This window comes from Staurois parvus, unplaced genomic scaffold, assembly GCF_062004578.1.
Source record: "Staurois parvus isolate SC_StPar_1 unplaced genomic scaffold, SC_StPar_1.0 ptg000226l, whole genome shotgun sequence".
In the NCBI taxonomy this organism is placed as follows: Eukaryota; Metazoa; Chordata; class Amphibia; order Anura; family Ranidae; genus Staurois; species Staurois parvus.
Window position 1 is genome coordinate 4,424,260 of NW_028318022.1, and position 18,223 is coordinate 4,442,482.

The window sequence follows — 18,223 nt, forward strand, 5'->3', positions numbered from 1 at the left end:
CTAATCACCCAAAAAATATTACCGCCACCCGGCGTGTATATGGATTTAACTCTTTGAACGTACAATAGTGGTTGTGAAGCAGAAAGTCAGTTTATTGTACACAATCGGTCAATTGCAGCTTGCCATTGGCTGGAAACTGTACGTTTGTGTCACTGGGATGCACTAATCACCCAAAAAATATTACCGCCAGCCGGCGTGTAAATGGATTTAACTCTTTGAACGTACAATAGTGGTTGTGAAGCAGAAAGTCAGTTTATTTTGCACAATCGGCAAACTGCAGCACCAACTGTGCACGACAGCCACCAAAAAAAAAAAGGGTGTATGTCACTTTAAATTTTCGATTCTTTGATAGCTGTGGCCCTGAGTAACGATTCTGTGTCCCTGAGTAACGATTCTGTGTCCCTGAGTAACGATTCTGTGTCCCTGAGTAACGATTCTGTGTCCCTAAAGTCTCTGTGGCCCTAACTCTGTCCCTTAATACAGACAGGTCTGTCTCTCTTGAATGACCGGAGGCTAATGGAGAATTCTAAGATGGCCGCGATTTATAGCTCCACCATTACACAGTGCTGGCTGGCTGCTGATTGGCTAATGCGATCACATGTCATGATTCATGACTCATGAATGCATTATGGGTCAGCGCGCCTTGTCTGCGCGCTTTCCCAGAGATCCCCGCCCCATCTTCTCTGTCCATTTTCTCCTGTCGCCACACATGTCGCCGCCATTTTTGGGAAAATTCGATTCGTGCATCCGAAGTTTGCTAATCTTCGGATTCGTCGCGAATCGAATTTTTCCAAATCTTCGGAACGAATTCCACTTCATCATGTTCGATTCGCTCATCTCTAATGATGATAAGCAGGCAGATTTAGAGCTATGCTATTGTGGAGAGATGCTCTGGCAGCTATGGTGATAGGAGAACATTGGCTGTTCTATGGTAGTTAATAGGTGAGGATGGGATTTGCTGTGCTTAGAGACAGTAAGGAAATGTAATGGATGGACAGAAATCCTAGAACACATTCAAATGGGAGCTATGGATAAAGAGGGCAGGATACAATATTTATTTTTTTACAGGTAATTATATATCACCATCAATTTATGCAGCACTTTACACATATACTGTACATTCACATCAGTCCCTGCCCTCAAGGAGCTTACAATCTAAGGTCTCACATTCATCCATACACATACCAGATCCAATTTAGACAGGAGCCAATTAACCTACCAGCATGTCTTTGGAATGTGGGAGGAAACTGGACTACCTGGAGGAAACCCAAGAAGGCACAGGGAGAGCATGCAAACTCCAAGCAGGTAGTACCATGGTTGGGATTTGAACTGGCAACCCTACTGCTGCCAGGAGGAAGTGCTAACCATTTAGTCACTGTGCTGCGCACAATACGACTGTTTTCCTAGAGAATTTAAGAATGTTCACACAATAAAATGTGTTAAGATTTTCATAAATTATCCAACCATGTGAATGGAAAATCCTTGTTTATTTATTTTCTGTGTACATTACTGAATAATTGAAGTTAATATTAACAACATTTTTTGAGAGGAGATTTGGGCACTAGATGAAAGAAGTACATTATATAAGGAATGTAGGTCACAGTTTATTAGGGTGGTGGTCATCATGGAGAGCAGGCTGTTGGAGGAGTGAAACATTTATCATATCAGCTGTATCAGAGTTTGGAATACTCATCATTGGGTTAGGCTATGCTTGGGGACTACTAACTATACTATATTCTGTTTTTCAGGTCAGGGTTTTTTTTTCATGATATTTTATTAATACAGTTCTCCAAGTAGTAATACAAATGATTAACATAAAATGTCAAATAACTAGCAAACACAAGTCATTAAATAAAAAAGAGCTGACGTCCCCTATTAAATTCCCTGTAATATTAAATTGCTGGTTTATTCATGTTCTAATTGAAACATTAATTATATGTTTATTGTGTGTTTTATTCCAGCTCATGCTTGTAGGCAACCAGAGACCCCTATACATGCTGATGTGAAGGCAATAGACTTACCTACTTTGGGATATACTTTAATATACACTTGCCAGCCAGGATATTTTTTGGCAGGTGGGTCAGAGCACAGAACATGTAAAAGTGATATGAAGTGGACAGGGAAACCACCAATTTGCAAAAGTAAGTATTTTTATTTTACTAAAACAGACCCATCAACTGCTTAAAGACTAAGTCCATCTTTTGCAACAATGTAATAAATGCAGTTGATCTTATGATGAATGCACATTTACTCATGTTTGCTTTAAAGCCTGCAGAGCGTTGCATCTATGACAAGAGCACAGGCTCATTCAATGCTTTCCCTCACCCTCATTTCCATAGAGAAGAATGGATCTGGCTGGTAATGGGGCTGAATTCCAGAGTGGGTGAAGGGAGGTGCAATCTCCAACATGCACTGCATAGTCCCACTGCCATGGTGGAGGATGGGACATGTAGTCCATTTTTGTAAACTATCCCATACCTAAAAAACTAAAAATTCTTCCTGCGCCCAGTGAAACACCCTACTTCAGGTTCTATCCTGCTGCTGTGCAATGTGGTCAACACAAATTGTGAAAAATAAAGATAAACAGCGCAAACATAGACCTCTACATCAAATCAACATACAAAGTGCAAACATATATAGAAAATTAATTTATAATTAGTTAAATTAATAGTGAAGTCCATCAAAATTAATAAACCAAAGTTCAAAAAATCTCAAAAATATATTTTGTGCAAAAAGAAGTTTTCAAATTCTTCTTCTATTATAAAGAAACTTCCACCTTCCACCCGTGAAAACCAACATCAAATGCACTCACCAGATTTAGGTGAATGAAACGCCTTTAAGGAATTTATGGGCTCCTAAACCCTCTTTCGTATCCACTCTGTAGGAATCCTCACCTCCAGCATAGGCTCCACCATCCAACCAGGGAGAAAAAATCTCAGATAGTGTAATATTGCAAAACACCATTCATAAGTGAAATCAAGGATTAAGGCCACTCACATTAAAATCACTTTAAAAAGGCATATTTATTAGGACCAGCTTCTTTCCAGATGAACAGTAGATGTAAGGCAACCTCCCACGGAATCTCACATCACAGCTCCAGGTTACAGCAGAAGCTCCACAGAGACCACACATCTACAGATCCCAAAAAATGGCCGCTGGAACGCACCGCTCAGCGTGCGCTCCACTCACCGGAAGTGACGTCAGACGTAAGGAGTAACAACCGGAAATGCGTCAACGCGTTTCGCCCCTCCCATCGGGCGTTCTCAAGACGTTCATTTCCTGTCTGAAGCTCCCTTACATACCCAACAAGGACCCACCCCTCCGTTCCCATTGGTCAAAACACCTCCCCGGGATTATCAAAAAAACACTCCTCCTGTTATGTGACGTGAGAGTCCTTTACAAATGAGGCATATGCCTACACACTTTAAAATCATTTTTTAGGTTATTCCCAACACTGTTTAATTATCTCCCAGAAGCGACATGTATAATACCACATGTCCCTAGTGGGAAAAACACAAATACAATTTTAAACAATGCCTAACTATTACAAAAAAACATTCTTTAATAAATGAGCAATGAATGACATCACTACTAGATAGCAATAAAAATATGAATTAAATATAAAATAATAATAAAATTAAATTAAAAATAAAAATAAAAATAAAATAAAAATAAGAATCAAAATAAAAATAAAAATAAAAATAAATAACAAAAATAAAAATAAATGTAAAAATGAAAATAAAAATAAAAGTAAAAATAAAAATAAAATTAAAATAAAAATGAAAAACAAAATAAATATAAATAAAAATAAAAATAAAAATAAATATGAAGATGAAAATAAAAATAAAAATAAAAATAAAAATGAAAAAATGAAAATAAAAATAAAAATAAATATAAATAATAAAAATGAAAATAAATATAAATAATAAAAATGAAAATAAAAATAATAATAAAAATAAAAATAAAACTACAAATAAAAATATATAAATATATATATATATAAATAAACATAAAAAAATCAAAATAATATTTATTAAATACAAATACATTAAAATATATAAGAAATCTTTTTATTAGTGATAAGACACACCTGAGGATTTTTATTGAAAATTAACTATGCTCTTACCAATTAGACAAAAAACAATTAATGTCTATGTCCAAATTCAACCCCTTAGGGTACAAAGATCCCAATTGAAAGATCCATTTTGTTTCATTCTGCGAGATGCTCCTTACCATATCTCCTCCCCTCCAATGGGAAAAAATCCGATCAATCCCGCAGAATTTCAAACACGATGGATCCCTATTATGACACATTCTAAAATGGTAGGAAAGACTGTGATATTTATATCCTTTTTTAATATTTCTAATATGTTCACCTAATCTCACCGACAATTTCCTGGACGTTCTACCTACATATTGAAGGTGGCAAGAGCATTCCAACAAATACGTAACAAAGGAACTGTCACAAGATATAAAATTATTTATTTTATAAGAGGAACCCGTAGAGCAAGAATGAAACGAATCATATCTCCTCTTAGTATCTCCTTTCATATTTCTACATGCCATACACCTATTACATTTGTAGAAACCCACAGTATCAAAAAAAGTTGCCTTTTTCTTAGGAATATCTGGAATATTTTTTGCTAACTTCATTCTCAATGTGGGTGGTTTTCTGTAAATGAATGAAGGTCTCCCCGGTAATAAATCATGGAGAACCTCATCCCTCTTCAGAATCAACCAGTGTTTCCTTATGATGTTTTCAATAACCTTATGTTGATTTGAGTAACCCGTAATAAAAGCCAGTTCACCTATTTTCTTCTTTTTCCTGCTCTTTGTTAGTAATTCATCTCTATTAATCCTCCTCACTTGATCCATTGCACCTGTTAAAATATTTTCTTCATAGCCTTTTTCTCTAAACCTTTCCAACAACATATTTGCTTGCTCTTGAAATGTCTTATTGTCATCACAATTCCGTTTAAGTCTAATCAATTGACTTTTAGGGATGGACCTCAACCAGTTTCTATGATGACAGCTGTGGATTGGGATGTAAGCATTCCTATCCACTTGTTTAAAATATGTTTTTGTGTGAAGATAGTCCCCCTGTCTATAGATGACTAAATCCAGAAAATCTATAGATTCCATACCGATATGATTAGTGAAAGTGATGTTATAAGGATTACACTCCATTCCACGGATGTATTCCTCTAAACCATTCCTAGTTCCCTTCCAAATTATCACGATGTCATCTATAAACCTTCTAAAGAGTAATAATTTCTCATTCATCTTTTCAAATATAGCCTTATCTTCCCACATACTCATAAAAAGGTTGGCTACTGATGGAGCATACTTCGCTCCCATCGCAACTCCAGTACACTGCCTGTAATAATTGTTGGAATGCCAAAAATAATTATTTGACATTGCTAGGTCAAGACAATCTAGCAAAAAATCAATTTTATCACCTTTTAAACCCGATTTTTTTTCTCCAATGCCCACCTCACTGCTATTAAAGCATCCTCATGTCTAATGTTAGTATATAATGCATTAACATCAACACTGGCCCATGATTTATTACCGGGGAGACCTTCATTCATTTACAGAAAACCACCCACATTGAGAATGAAGTTAGCAAAAAATATTCCAGATATTCCTAAGAAAAAGGCAACTTTTTTGGATACTGTGGGTTTCTACAAATGTAATAGGTGTATGGCATGTAGAAATATGAAAGGAGATACTAAGAGGAGATATGATTCGTTTCATTCTTGCTCTACGGGTTCCTCTTATAAAATAAATAATTTTATATCTTGTGACAGTTCCTTTGTTACGTATTTGTTGGAATGCTCTTGCCACCTTCAATATGTAGGTAGAACGTCCAGGAAATTGTCGGTGAGATTAGGTGAACATATTAGAAATATTTAAAAAAGGATATAAATATCACAGTCTTTCCTACCATTTTAGAATGTGTCATAATAGGGATCCATCGTGTTTGAAATTCTGCGGGATTGATCGGATTTTTTCCCATTGGAGGGGAGGAGATATGGTAAGGAGCATCTCGCAGAATGAAACAAAATGGATCTTTCAATTGGGATCTTTGTACCCTAAGGGGTTGAATTCGGACATAGACATTAATTGTTTTTTGTCTAATTGGTAAGAGCATAGTTAATTTTCAATAAAAATCCTCAGGTGTGTCTTATCACTAATAAAAAGATTTCTTATATATTTTAATGTATTTGTATTTAATAAATATTATTTTGATTTTTTTATGTTTATTTATATATATATATATATATATATATATATATATTTTTTTTTTTATTTGTAGTTTTATTTTTATTTTTATTTTTATTTTTATTATTATTTTTATTTTCATTTTTATTATTTATATTTATTTTTATTTTCATCTTCATATTTATTTTTATTTTTTATTTTTATTTTTATTTTTATTTTTATTTATATTTATTTTGTTTTTCATTTTTATATTAATTTTATTTTTACTTTTATTTTTATTTTTATTTTTATTTTTACATTTATTTTTATTTTTGTTATTTATTTTTACTTTTATTGATTCTTATTTTTATTTTTATTTTATTTTTATTTTTATTTTTATTTTCATTTTTAATTTAATTTTATTATTATTTTATATTTAATTCATATTTTTATTGCTATCTAGTAGTGATGTCATTCATTGCTCATTTATTAAAGAATGTTTTTTTTGTAATAGTTAGGCATTGTTTAAAATTGTATTTGTGTTTTTCCCACTAGGGACATGTGGTATTATACATGTCGCTTCTGGGAGATAATTAAACAGTGTTGGGAATAACCTAAAAAATGATTTTAAAGTGTGTAGGCATATGCCTCATTTGTAAAGGACTCTCACGTCACATAACAGGAGGAGTGGTTTTTTGATAATCCCGGGGAGGTGTTTTGACCAATGGGAACGGAGGGGTGGGTGCTTGTTGGGTATGTAAGGGAGCTTCAGACAGGAAATGAACATCTTGAGAACGCCCGATGGGAGGGGCGAAACGCGTTGACGCATTTCCGGTTGTTACTCCTTACGTCTGACGTCACTTCCGGTGAGTGGAGCGCACGCTGAGCGGTGCGTTCCAGCGGCCATTTTTTGGGATCTGTAGATGTGTGGTCTCTGTGGAGCTTCTGCTGTAACCTGGAGCTGTAATGTGAGATTCCGTGGGAGGTTGCCTTACATCTACTGTTCATCTGGAAAGAAGCTGGTCCTAATAAATATGCCTTTTTAAAGTGATTTTAATGTGAGTGGCCTTAATCCTTGATTTCACTTATGAATGGTGTTTTGCAATATTACACTATCTGAGATTTTTTCTCCCTGGTTGGATGGTGGAGCCTATGCTGGAGGTGAGGATTCCTACAGAGTGGATACGAAAGAGGGTTTAGGAGCCCATAAATTCCTTAAAGGCGTTTCATTCACCTAAATCTGGTGAGTGCATTTGATGTTGGTTTTCACGGGTGGAAGGTGGAAGTTTCTTTATAATAGAAGAAGAATTTGAAAACTTCTTTTTGCACAAAATATATTTTTGAGATTTTTTGAACTTTGGTTTATTAATTTTGATGGACTTCACTATTAATTTAACTAATTATAAATTAATTTTCTATATATGTTTGCACTTTGTATGTTGATTTGATGTAGAGGTCTATGTTTGCGCTGTTTATCTTTATTTATCCCATACCTAGATGGCACGACTGTGCAGGTGGAACTGTGCACATCTGTGCTATATTGAAAAAAGAACAAATCTCAAAAGAGTCTGGGTTTGGGGATGATGTATGTGACCATACTTTGTTACACCCAGAGGCGGACTGACAACTCATGGGGCCCCCGGGCAATAGGGGATCATGGGGCCCCTGTGTGCTAGCCCACAGTCAAAAATGCCTATGAAAAAGCCAATGAAAGATACCAGGGGCATCTCATGGGGCCCCCTACATACCCTGGGCCCTCGGGCGGGCAGTGCCCAAGTGCTCTAATGGTCAGTCCGCCCCTTGTTACACCCTAAATATGACTGTAACATAAAACATGGAAAAAAATGTAGGCTTAGCCTTTAAGTGCCATCACAGCTAATCACAAAAATATACACTGAATGAATCAATTTAATTCAATAAAAATATTTACATATAGCAGTGAAAGCCACTGCTGTAAGCAATTATAGTATGGAAAATAAAAATCCTGATCACCTCCCAAGAATAGCTATGTACTATAACACTGTATTGCTTGGGTCAGTATCTTACACTGTCTACTTTACAGAAAGGACATGGGGACAAGGTCATTTGGGGAATATTTGTACTGTTCTGCCATTTTACAGCCTCAAGAAATGAATTCGGCAGTCAGTCCATAAGGACTGATCAATTTTCAGATATATATCCCATAGTGTGTGTACTCTATAACTTTCTACAGACTAAATATTGTACACTTATTCGGGTTATTTTCACCAAAGAAACAGAATAAGTGTACAATATTTAGCAGAACACATTTTGGCCTACATTTATGAAGAATAGCTATTTATTTGCAAACGTTTGTAACAGAAACAAAGAAAAAAGTTTTTTTCAAAATTGTCAGTCTTTATTCATTTATTTAGCAAAAAATGTGGTGATTAAATATCACCAAAATAAATATCTATTTCTGTGAAAAAAAAAATGCTAAAAATGTAATTTGGGTACAGTGTTGCATGACTGTGCAATTGTCATTCAAAGTGTGATAACGCTAAAAGCTGAAAATAGTCCTGGACAGGAAGGGGGTGAAAGTGCCCTGTATTGAAGTGGTTAAATAAAATAATCTAGATTTTTTTTTTAAATTGATCTGTGGGCGTTGTCTCTTTAATTACTTTGCCACTAATCAGAGTCTCACAGACACATGTAAAAAAAATAATTAAAAAAAAGTTTTTTATTACATATACAGTACTTTTCTGTGCACATAATTTATACAGAAACCTAACACTTTTTCTGGGCTTACCTTAACCACTTCCGATACTGGCATGTTAAACCCCTTTCTGTACTGACAATTACTTAGCACCACCGTAGCCAAATAAAGTTAGCATTCTTTTTGGTGACAGCTAAAGCTTTCTTGTGGTGATATTTAATCGGCACTGTATTTTTATTATATAAGGCCAAAATACATTTAGACCAAAATAATTTTGCTACATTTCTATGGTTAAAAAAAAACAAATAAGTGTACATTGCACAATGTGTGAAAGTCATAGGGGTTGAAAATTGAAAAGCGCAAAATCTGGGGCAGCTCTGCATAGAAACCGATCAGCTTCCAGATTTGTTTTGTCAAAGCTTATTTGAACAAGCTGAAGTTAGAAGCTGATTGGCTACCATGCACCAGCTACTCCAGTTTTAGTAAATCAACCCCATAGAGTCTACAAGCTGTGATATATATTTGAAATTGATCAGCCCTGATGTTCTGGCTCCCCATCTAATGTCTTGAGGCCCTAAACTGCCAGGACAATACAAACTCTTCCAAAAATAATCTGATTTTGGAAAGCAGACTCTCAAATGTATTTAGTAAGAGGCATGGTGAGTTTTTTGAAGTTGCAATCAAAACACATCTTTTTTGTATGGTGATAACACAAATGTGAGAATTTGTTGCTGCCTAGACCAGTAGAGAGGTCCAAAATCCAGGCATTTTTTCAGCTTTCAAGAGGCATACACTAGATATCTTATTTCCTGTCTACCTATCACATCTCTTGAGGCCGTGAAGTACCAGGACAGACCAAAACAATCTCAAAATGACTACATTTTGCAAATCAGCCTCTCCAAAGTATTTACTAACAGGCACAAATTTTTTACACAAAGTTATTTCTAACAAAAAGCATAAGCATACTTTAACTTACAATATTTATTTTTTGACACATGTTTTGGAAATTGTAGAAAGAAAACAAACATATTTTTTACACAAAGATTTCTCAATTAGAAAAAATATTTTTAACATGAATCCCAACAACACCTGCATGAAGTTTGCATGTTCTCTCTATGCCTGTGTGGGTTTCCTCTGGGTACTTTGGTTTCCTCCCATACTCCAAAGACATGCAGATAGGTTAATTGGCTCCTGTCTAAATTGGCCCCAAGTATTTGTATGTAGGAATGTTAGGGACCTTACATTGTAAGCTCCTTGAGAGCATGGGTTAATATGAATCTACAATATATGTGTAAAGCCCTGTGTAAATTGACAGTGCTATAAGCACCTGTAATAAATAAATACAGTATGGGCATACTTAGATTTACCGTATTTTTCGCTCCATAAAACGCACCTGACCATAAGACGCACCTAGGTTTTAGAGGCAGAAAACAGGAAAAAAAAAATCTGAACTAATGGACATGAGATGACCAGAGACTGTGGACAGCACAGGGATGACCAGAGAGTGTGGACAGCACAGGGATGACCAGAGACTGCGGACAGCACAGGGATGACCAGAGACTGCGGACAGCACAGGGATGACCAGAGACTGCGGACAGCACAGGGATGACCAGAGACTGCGGACAGCACAGGGATGACCAGAGACTGCGGACAGCACAGGGATGACCAGAGACTGCGGACAGCACAGGGATGACCAGAGACTGCGGACAGCACAGGGATGACCAGAGACTGCGGACAGCACAGGGATGACCAGAGACTGCGGACAGCACAGGGATGACCAGAGACTGCGGACAGCACAGGGATGACCAGAGACTGCGGACAGCACAGGGATGACCAGAGACTGCGGACAGCACAGGGATGACCAGAGACTGCGGACAGCACAGGGATGACCAGAGACTGCGGACAGCACAGGGATGACCAGAGACTGCGGACAGCACAGGGATGACCAGAGACTGCGGACAGCACAGGGATGACCAGAGACTGCGGACAGCACAGGGATGACCAGAGACTGCAGACAGCACAGGGATGACCAGAGACTGCAGACAGCACAGGGATGACCAGAGACTGCAGACAGCACAGGGATGACCAGAGACTGCAGACAGCACAGGGATGACCAGAGACTGCAGACAGCACAGGGATGACAAGAGACTGCGGACAGTACAGGAGATGACTGCTGACCTTTGGGGAGGGGGGGGAGCGGGTACCTGAATTTGACAGGTAACCGCTCTTCCGCGGAGTTGTTCTTTGATCTTACCTGTTCCTCTATCCAGCCGCGCGCTGTCTTCCCGGCTTCTGTAGTGTCGGCGCTCGGCATGACAGCTGGGTGCCCAGTGCGCATGAGCGAGAAGCACTTGCGCTTTGTGATTGGTCTGGGATCTGTCATGTGTCCCAGGTACCTCCTTACCATTTACAAAAAGCACTGCTTCTTGCGCATGCGCACTTGGCACCCGGCTGTCAAGCCCAGCGCCCACACTACAGAAGCCGGGAAGACAGCGCGCCGCTGGATAGAGGAACAGGTAAGGTCAATGAACAACTCCGCAGGTACCCAGGTACCCGCTCCCAACCTCCCCAAAGGTCAGCAGTCATCTCCATGAGGTCCCGCTGCAGAGCTGAGCGGCCGGCCCGGTATTCTGACACGGCGGCGGTGGAAATACCGGACCGGCTGCTCCATATTCGCTCCATAAGACGCACTGACATTTTCCCCCCTTTTTTTGGGGGAAAAAAGTGTGGAGTGAAAAAAAAAAGGTACATCGCAGAACACATTCTGATACTCCTCCTGAATATGAGCATACCTCATGTGTGAGACTTTTTTCACAGTCTAGGCACATTAAAAAGAATCAAAGGAACACTTTCAGGATTTCAATGAGTATAAAAGATATACTTCGTAAGAAGCATTTCAAGGTCCTGGAGTGGCCTAGCCAGTCTTCAGATCTCAACCCCATAGAAAACCTTTGAAGGGAGTTGAAAGTCCGTGTTGCCCAGCGACAGCCCCAAAACATCACTGCTCTAGAGGAGATCTGCATGGAGGAATGGGCCAACATACCAGCAACAGTGTGTGCCAACCTTGTGAAGACTTACAGGAAACGTTTGACCTCTGTCATTGCCAACAAAGGATATATAACAAAGTATTGAGATGAACTTTTGATATTGACCAAATACTTATTTTCCACCATAATTTGCAAATAAATTCTTTCCAAATCAGCCAATGTGATTGTCTGGATTTTTTTTCTCATTTTGTCTCTCATAGTTGAGGTCTACCTATGATGCAAATTACAGGGCTCTCTCATCTTTGTAAGTGGGAGAACTTGCACAATTGGTGGCTGACTAAATACTTTTTTGCCCCACTGTATCTAATTTCCAGACTACCAATCGCATTTTTGGAGGCTGTGGAGTGCCAGAACAGTAGAAATACTTGCAAAATGACCACATTTGGAAGAAAACACCTAAATCTATTTTATAAAAGGCTTATTGAGTCTTTTCAAGATTTCATTATTATGCCAAATGTTTTTAGAAAATGCTAAAAGAAAATTAAAATGTATTTTTTACACAAAGTTTTAAAATTTAATAAGATATTTCCCACACACAACATAGAAATACCATATTTTTCGCTCCATAAGACGCACCTGACCATAAGACGTGCCTAGGTTTTAGAGGACAAAAACAAGAAAAAAAATATTCTGAACCAATGGACTGCAGAAACAGTACAGGAGATGACCAGAGACTGCGGACATAGTACAGGAGATGACCAGAGACTGCGGACATAGTACAGGAGATGACCAGAGACTGCGGACAAAGTACAGGAGATGACCAGAGACTGCGGACACAGTACAGGAGATGACCAAAAACTGCAGACACAGTACAGGGGGTGACCAGAGACTGTGGACACAGTACAGGAGATGACCAGAGACTGCGGACACAGTACAGGAGATGACCAGAGACTGCGGACACAGTACAGGAGATGACCAGAGACTGCGGACACAGTACAGGAGATGACCAGAGACTGCAGACACAGTACAGGAGATGACCAGAGACTGCGGACACAGTACAGGGGATGACCAGAGACTGCGGACATAGTACAGGAGATGACCAGAGACTGCGGACACAGTACAGGAGATGACCAGAGACTGCGGACATAGTACAGGAGATAACCAGAGACTGCAAACATAGTACAGGAGATGACCAGAGACTGCGGCCATAGTACAGGAGATGACCAGAGACTGCGGCCATAGTACAGAAGATGATCAGAGACTGCGGCCATAGTACAAGGGATGACCAGAGACTGCGGATACAGTACAGAAGATGACCAGAGACTGCGAACACAGTACAGGAGATGACCAGGGACTGCAGACACAGTACAGGAGATGACCAGAGACTGCAGACACAGTACAGGAGATGACCAGAGACTGCAGACACAGTACAGGAGATGACCAGAGACTGCAAACATAGTACAGGAGATGACCAGAGACTGCGGAAAGTACAGGGATGACCAGAGACTGTGGACCTTTGGGGAGGGAGGGGGAGTAGGTACCTGAATTTGACAGGTACCCGCTCCCACTCCCGTGGAGTTGTCCTCCCTTTAGTGCTGTGCTGGTTGCCCACTGCGCATGCACAAGAAGCGCTGCGCTTTGTGAATGGCCCGGCATCTTCTGAGACCTGTCATGTGTCCCAGAAGACGCCAGACCATTCCGGCGCCGGCATCTTTAGTGTGGGCACCCAGTTGTGACAGCCAGGTGTCCACTTCGCATGCGCGAGAAGCTCTGCGCTTTGTGAAGACTACAGCGCTGGACCGAGGAACAGGTAAGGTCCTGCTACATAGAAGAGCTGAGCGACCGACCCGGTATTCTGACACGGTGGCGGCGGAAATACCAGACCAGCCGCTCCATATTCACTCTATAAGACGCACTGACATTTCCCCCCCTTTTTTGGGGGAAAAAAGTGCGTCTTATGGAGCAAAAAATACGGTACTTAGAATTATACCCCAAAGCAATCTCTTAATCCTCTCTAATATGTGGATACTACATGTGTGATACTTTTTCCATATTTGGACTGATTATTTACCTGATTTTGCATCTTGTCTATCACATAAATCAACCAGGGTATACTGTAATGCTCACCTCTGTAGAAATTGTCAGGAAACATAACTTCATCTATAGCAGTCATTGTTCCTATAAATCAAGTGGGTCTAGCCTACTGATATTTGACTGCCCCAGGAATTACATACAATGCTGAGTTCACTTGCTATGAAGGCTGAACAAAAGGTGAATACAAGACTACCTGTGGTTCCCAGAGTGCAGTTGTGTGCAGAGAATAGCTAGCCTTGGCTGTCAATCTCGCCAGCATCCAGTGATCGCTGAGTATCTCCGATGGGGGAGAGACCTGTGAAACACAGCACGCAGCCTCATAGTAAAACAGCACACAGCACACAGTTAACCCTTTGATTGGCCCACATGTTAACCTCTTCCTGCCCAGTGCCTTTACTACAGTGTCAGTGCTTTTAATTAGCACTGATCACTGTATTGGTGGGAATGGGGACACTGTATTGGTGTCAGAATGCCCGCCGCAGTCCCACTCTAAATTGCTGATCTCTGCCATTACTAGTATAAACAAATAGAAAAAAAAATTCCAATATATATACGGTCATTTGTAAACGCTATAACTTTCACGTAAACCAATTAATTTACACGTTTTGGGATTTTTTTTAGCAAAGGAATGTAGCACAATACATTTTGGCCTAAAGTTATGATGACATTAGATAGTTTAAATTTTTTTTACTGGACATGTTTAATTAACCACTTGCCTACCGGGCACTTATACCCCCTTCCTGCCCAGGCCAATTTTCAGCTTTGAGCGCCGTCAAACTTTGAATGACAATTGCGGGGTCATGCAACATTGTACCCATATGAAAATTTAATTTTTTTGTGTTATAAACAAAAAAAAAAGCAACAATCTGCTGGGGGCGTGCAGGGGGTATGTTCTGGGAGGACATCCATGGACGTCCTCCCAGAATTAGGCTACCGGGCTGTAGCCATCTTTCGGCGATAGCGCGGTAGGGAACCGGTTAATAGAAAAAACTCAAAAATATTGTTTTTTTTCTCAAAAGTATTGAGCTTTTTTTGTTTATAGCGCAAAAATATTAAAACAGCACAGGCGATCAAATACCACTGAAAGAAAGCTCTATTTGTGGGAAAAAAAGGACGTTAAACTTAATTTGGGTGCATCATTGTATGATCGCGCGATTGTCAGTTAAAGTAACGCAGCACCGTATCGCCAAAAATGGCCTGGTGAAGAAGGGGGTAAATCATTTGAAGGGCAAATGGTTAAAGTGTAATAATGTTTAAAATCATCTGTTCATTTCCACATTGTGTTTCAGTTAATTTTAGCCTACCCCTATCTAATTAATCTTGAATTTTGTAAAAATACTTTGTGAAGATCTCACATAGTTACTTCCTTGAATTCTGTGACACGGATTCACTATGCCTTGTGAGTAGGCACTGCTGTGTCACAGCAATTACAGAGCTTGCCTTTTAAATTACAGAGGTGCTGAGAGGAGGAGATTCAGAAATCACAGTTTGCAGGCAGCATGGGATATGTAATGCTTAGACATTTAAAGCAAAACAGCAAAGGAGAAGCTGCAAAGTATGTAGGGAACCCGGGAAGTTGTGGAAAGGGATGGCATGTAGACAAACCTCACTTACAACATTAAAAGGGGGGCTCCACCCAAAATGGGAAGTTCCGCTTTAAGCACTGCTTTCCTGCTCCCCATTAAGGATTGGCACCTTTGGGGGGCTGGGTGGAGCAAGTACCCAAATTTGAAGCAGAAGGTGTCCTCCCTCCCTATAGTCTTTTTGGGACATGTGACAGGTCCCAGAAGACTACAGGACCATTCTTGAAGCGCAGCGCTACTTGCGCATGTGCAGTGGTTACCTGGCTGTGAAGCCGCAAGCTGTCACAGCTGGGTGCCCACACTGAAGATGCCGGCCTCCTGGAATACAGGACGGCTGGTGAAACGGGCTGCGGGAGACACACCGCAGGACCAAGGGACAAGTAAGTGGCCGTTTTTTTAGCTGCTGACTTTTATTTTTTTTACAGGATGAGTGGAACTCCGCTTTAAAGGATATTTTTCAATTAAGATTGAAATACAAAATCTAAAAATACAAAATCTATCACAATGCTGATTTTATAAAATGAAAGTGTTTGCTGTTAAAATAGCATTCCTTTAATGTATTTACACCTTACTGGGACCTCAGCTGTTACATATTAGTAACAAAGTAAGTTGCTTGAAGACACACTGTGATGTAGCCACCATAATAATTATAAAGGTGTAAGTTTGAATACTATAAAGACATGAATATCTAACTGTTTTTAAAGTTGGTACCTGTATCTTTAATTTAAAAGGGACTGTGAAAACACCCTTAATGCCAAGAAATTACAAAAGTTTAGAATCTGATACTGACACAATAAAAATTGTTACAGAAGAATGTACAACTTCTTTTAAAATGTCAATATTTTTATTTTGCTAAGTAATTAGCATTAAAATGCATACAGGTTGTGGCATTGGTGAAGCTAGACATTCTTTCACTGCAGGCAGAGACTCAATTCAGTGCCCCCTTCTAAGAGAGAAGTTTTCCATCCGCACACCCCCAGCCCCCTGAACAGAGAGAGAAGTTCAAAAATATTATATAAATAAATAGATAAATTAATACATAAGTCATAGAATGGTAATAATAATATATATTAGTAATTGGTATTGGTAATAGTGACTTGCTGCATGTAACGTGAAGGCCTACGCAATCAACACGTAGGTGAGGTTTGAATGAGGCACTTTCACTCCTCACTTCCATAGCAGATTAGGGGGGGGCACCACCAGGAAAGAAGTGGTGAGCCAAGAAGTTTGTCTTTAATCTGCCATGGAGAGGAGGCTTGAAATCACATCATTCTACAGTTATGGCTGGCTTTTTAAAGGCATATTCCACTGGGCTGGGTTTTTTTTTATGTTGTTTCAGCGGCTCCCATACTAATCTGCCTTGGAGGTGAGGATTAAATGAATCAATTTCAAGCCTCACATCTGCTGTGCATTAGGATGGGCATCTCTGGGAAAGAAAAAGTGAATAATTAAAGACCTGCTTCTGTGCTCTCTTCTTCTCTTAAGAGGCGAGGCTTATAATCTCCTCATAAGGTGCTGTTGCTTTCTTCTGGTGTAGCAGCCAGGGTTCCCACCTTTTCTTCAAGCCAAACATAACATTTTAGCAGCGCACAGTAATTTTTTTTTTAGTGTACACTATTGGATTATATACTATATAGGTGTTCCTGCGCTATGATTTTTCAAATTAGATGCACCTAATATAGCCACTCAAACACGTTATTATATACCTTATATCCCAAAGGATATAAGATTTCAGTGGAAAGTCTATAGGTGTAGCCCTAGTGAGTTATACTAATTTGCACTTTATTTCTGAGATTTATCTAAAAGTATGAGGATGCAATGATTTTGTGACATTATATGCAAAGAGGAAGATGTATTGTAGCATAGAAAATATTTTTATAATATTTATATATACAAATTTAAATTTTTTCATTCATTTGTATTTATTCATTATAGTTTGTATTATAGTTCACTAGTGCTACAGCTATATACCTTCTGCTATAGGATTGTAAAAGACCTGGGACAGCTTTGGGTGCCCCAAAGAGAGTACCAATGTGGTGAACGGTGGGTGTGGCCAAATTGCATTTAGAAGTGGGAGGGGCTTAAAGGGTATAGTTAAATATGGCAAAGGCATTCTTTTACCCACAAAATATGCTTAGATTAATTAAACAAATGTCATTGTAAAAATATGAGCTTGGCCTACCTTAAAAATGGACAGTGTCAATAAGCAGAGCAGTGGACAGTATTAGTAAGGCAGTGGACGGTATATGTAGTGTCAGAAAAGCAGTGGATGGTGTCAGTAGAGAAGGGGTTGTTGTCAGTAGGGCAGTGGATGGTGTCAGTCAGTACAGCAAGGACTTTGTCAGTAGGACAGAGGCTGGTGTTAGTAGGGCAATGAATGGTTACAGTAGTTTATTTGTATTTTATTTTTTTTACAATTTTATTATTTATTATTTTTTACAAATTTTTTAGGAGCCTCATTTGGGGACTTTGATAAATTATCAAGGGTCTAAGCAGACCCTGATGTCTCACTTTTGAAAAAGAGATAAGGACTGAGGACAGAGATTCATAAGTTCCTTTCTCTGCATCCTTAGCTGCACTGGGCAGTGCTCTGTCCTGAGCTGTTTCCCGTTCATTCACAAACTGAAGCATAGTAAACATAGTTTACTATGCTTCAATTTTGAATAGATACAGGAGCCATC

At 39.0% G+C, this 18,223-nt stretch overlaps 1 protein-coding gene across 1 annotated transcript in view; it reads left to right on the top strand.

Moving 5' to 3' along the window:
* CSMD1 (CUB and Sushi multiple domains 1) overlaps nt 1–18,223 on the top strand; it is a 2,075,474-nt gene that overhangs the window by 2,026,841 nt on the left and 30,410 nt on the right. Inside the window, exon 64 of the mRNA XM_089679519.1 lies at nt 1,962–2,141. Within this exon, the coding sequence (XP_089535645.1) occupies nt 1,962–2,141 (180 nt within the window). The remainder of the gene's footprint in view (nt 1–1,961; nt 2,142–18,223) is intronic.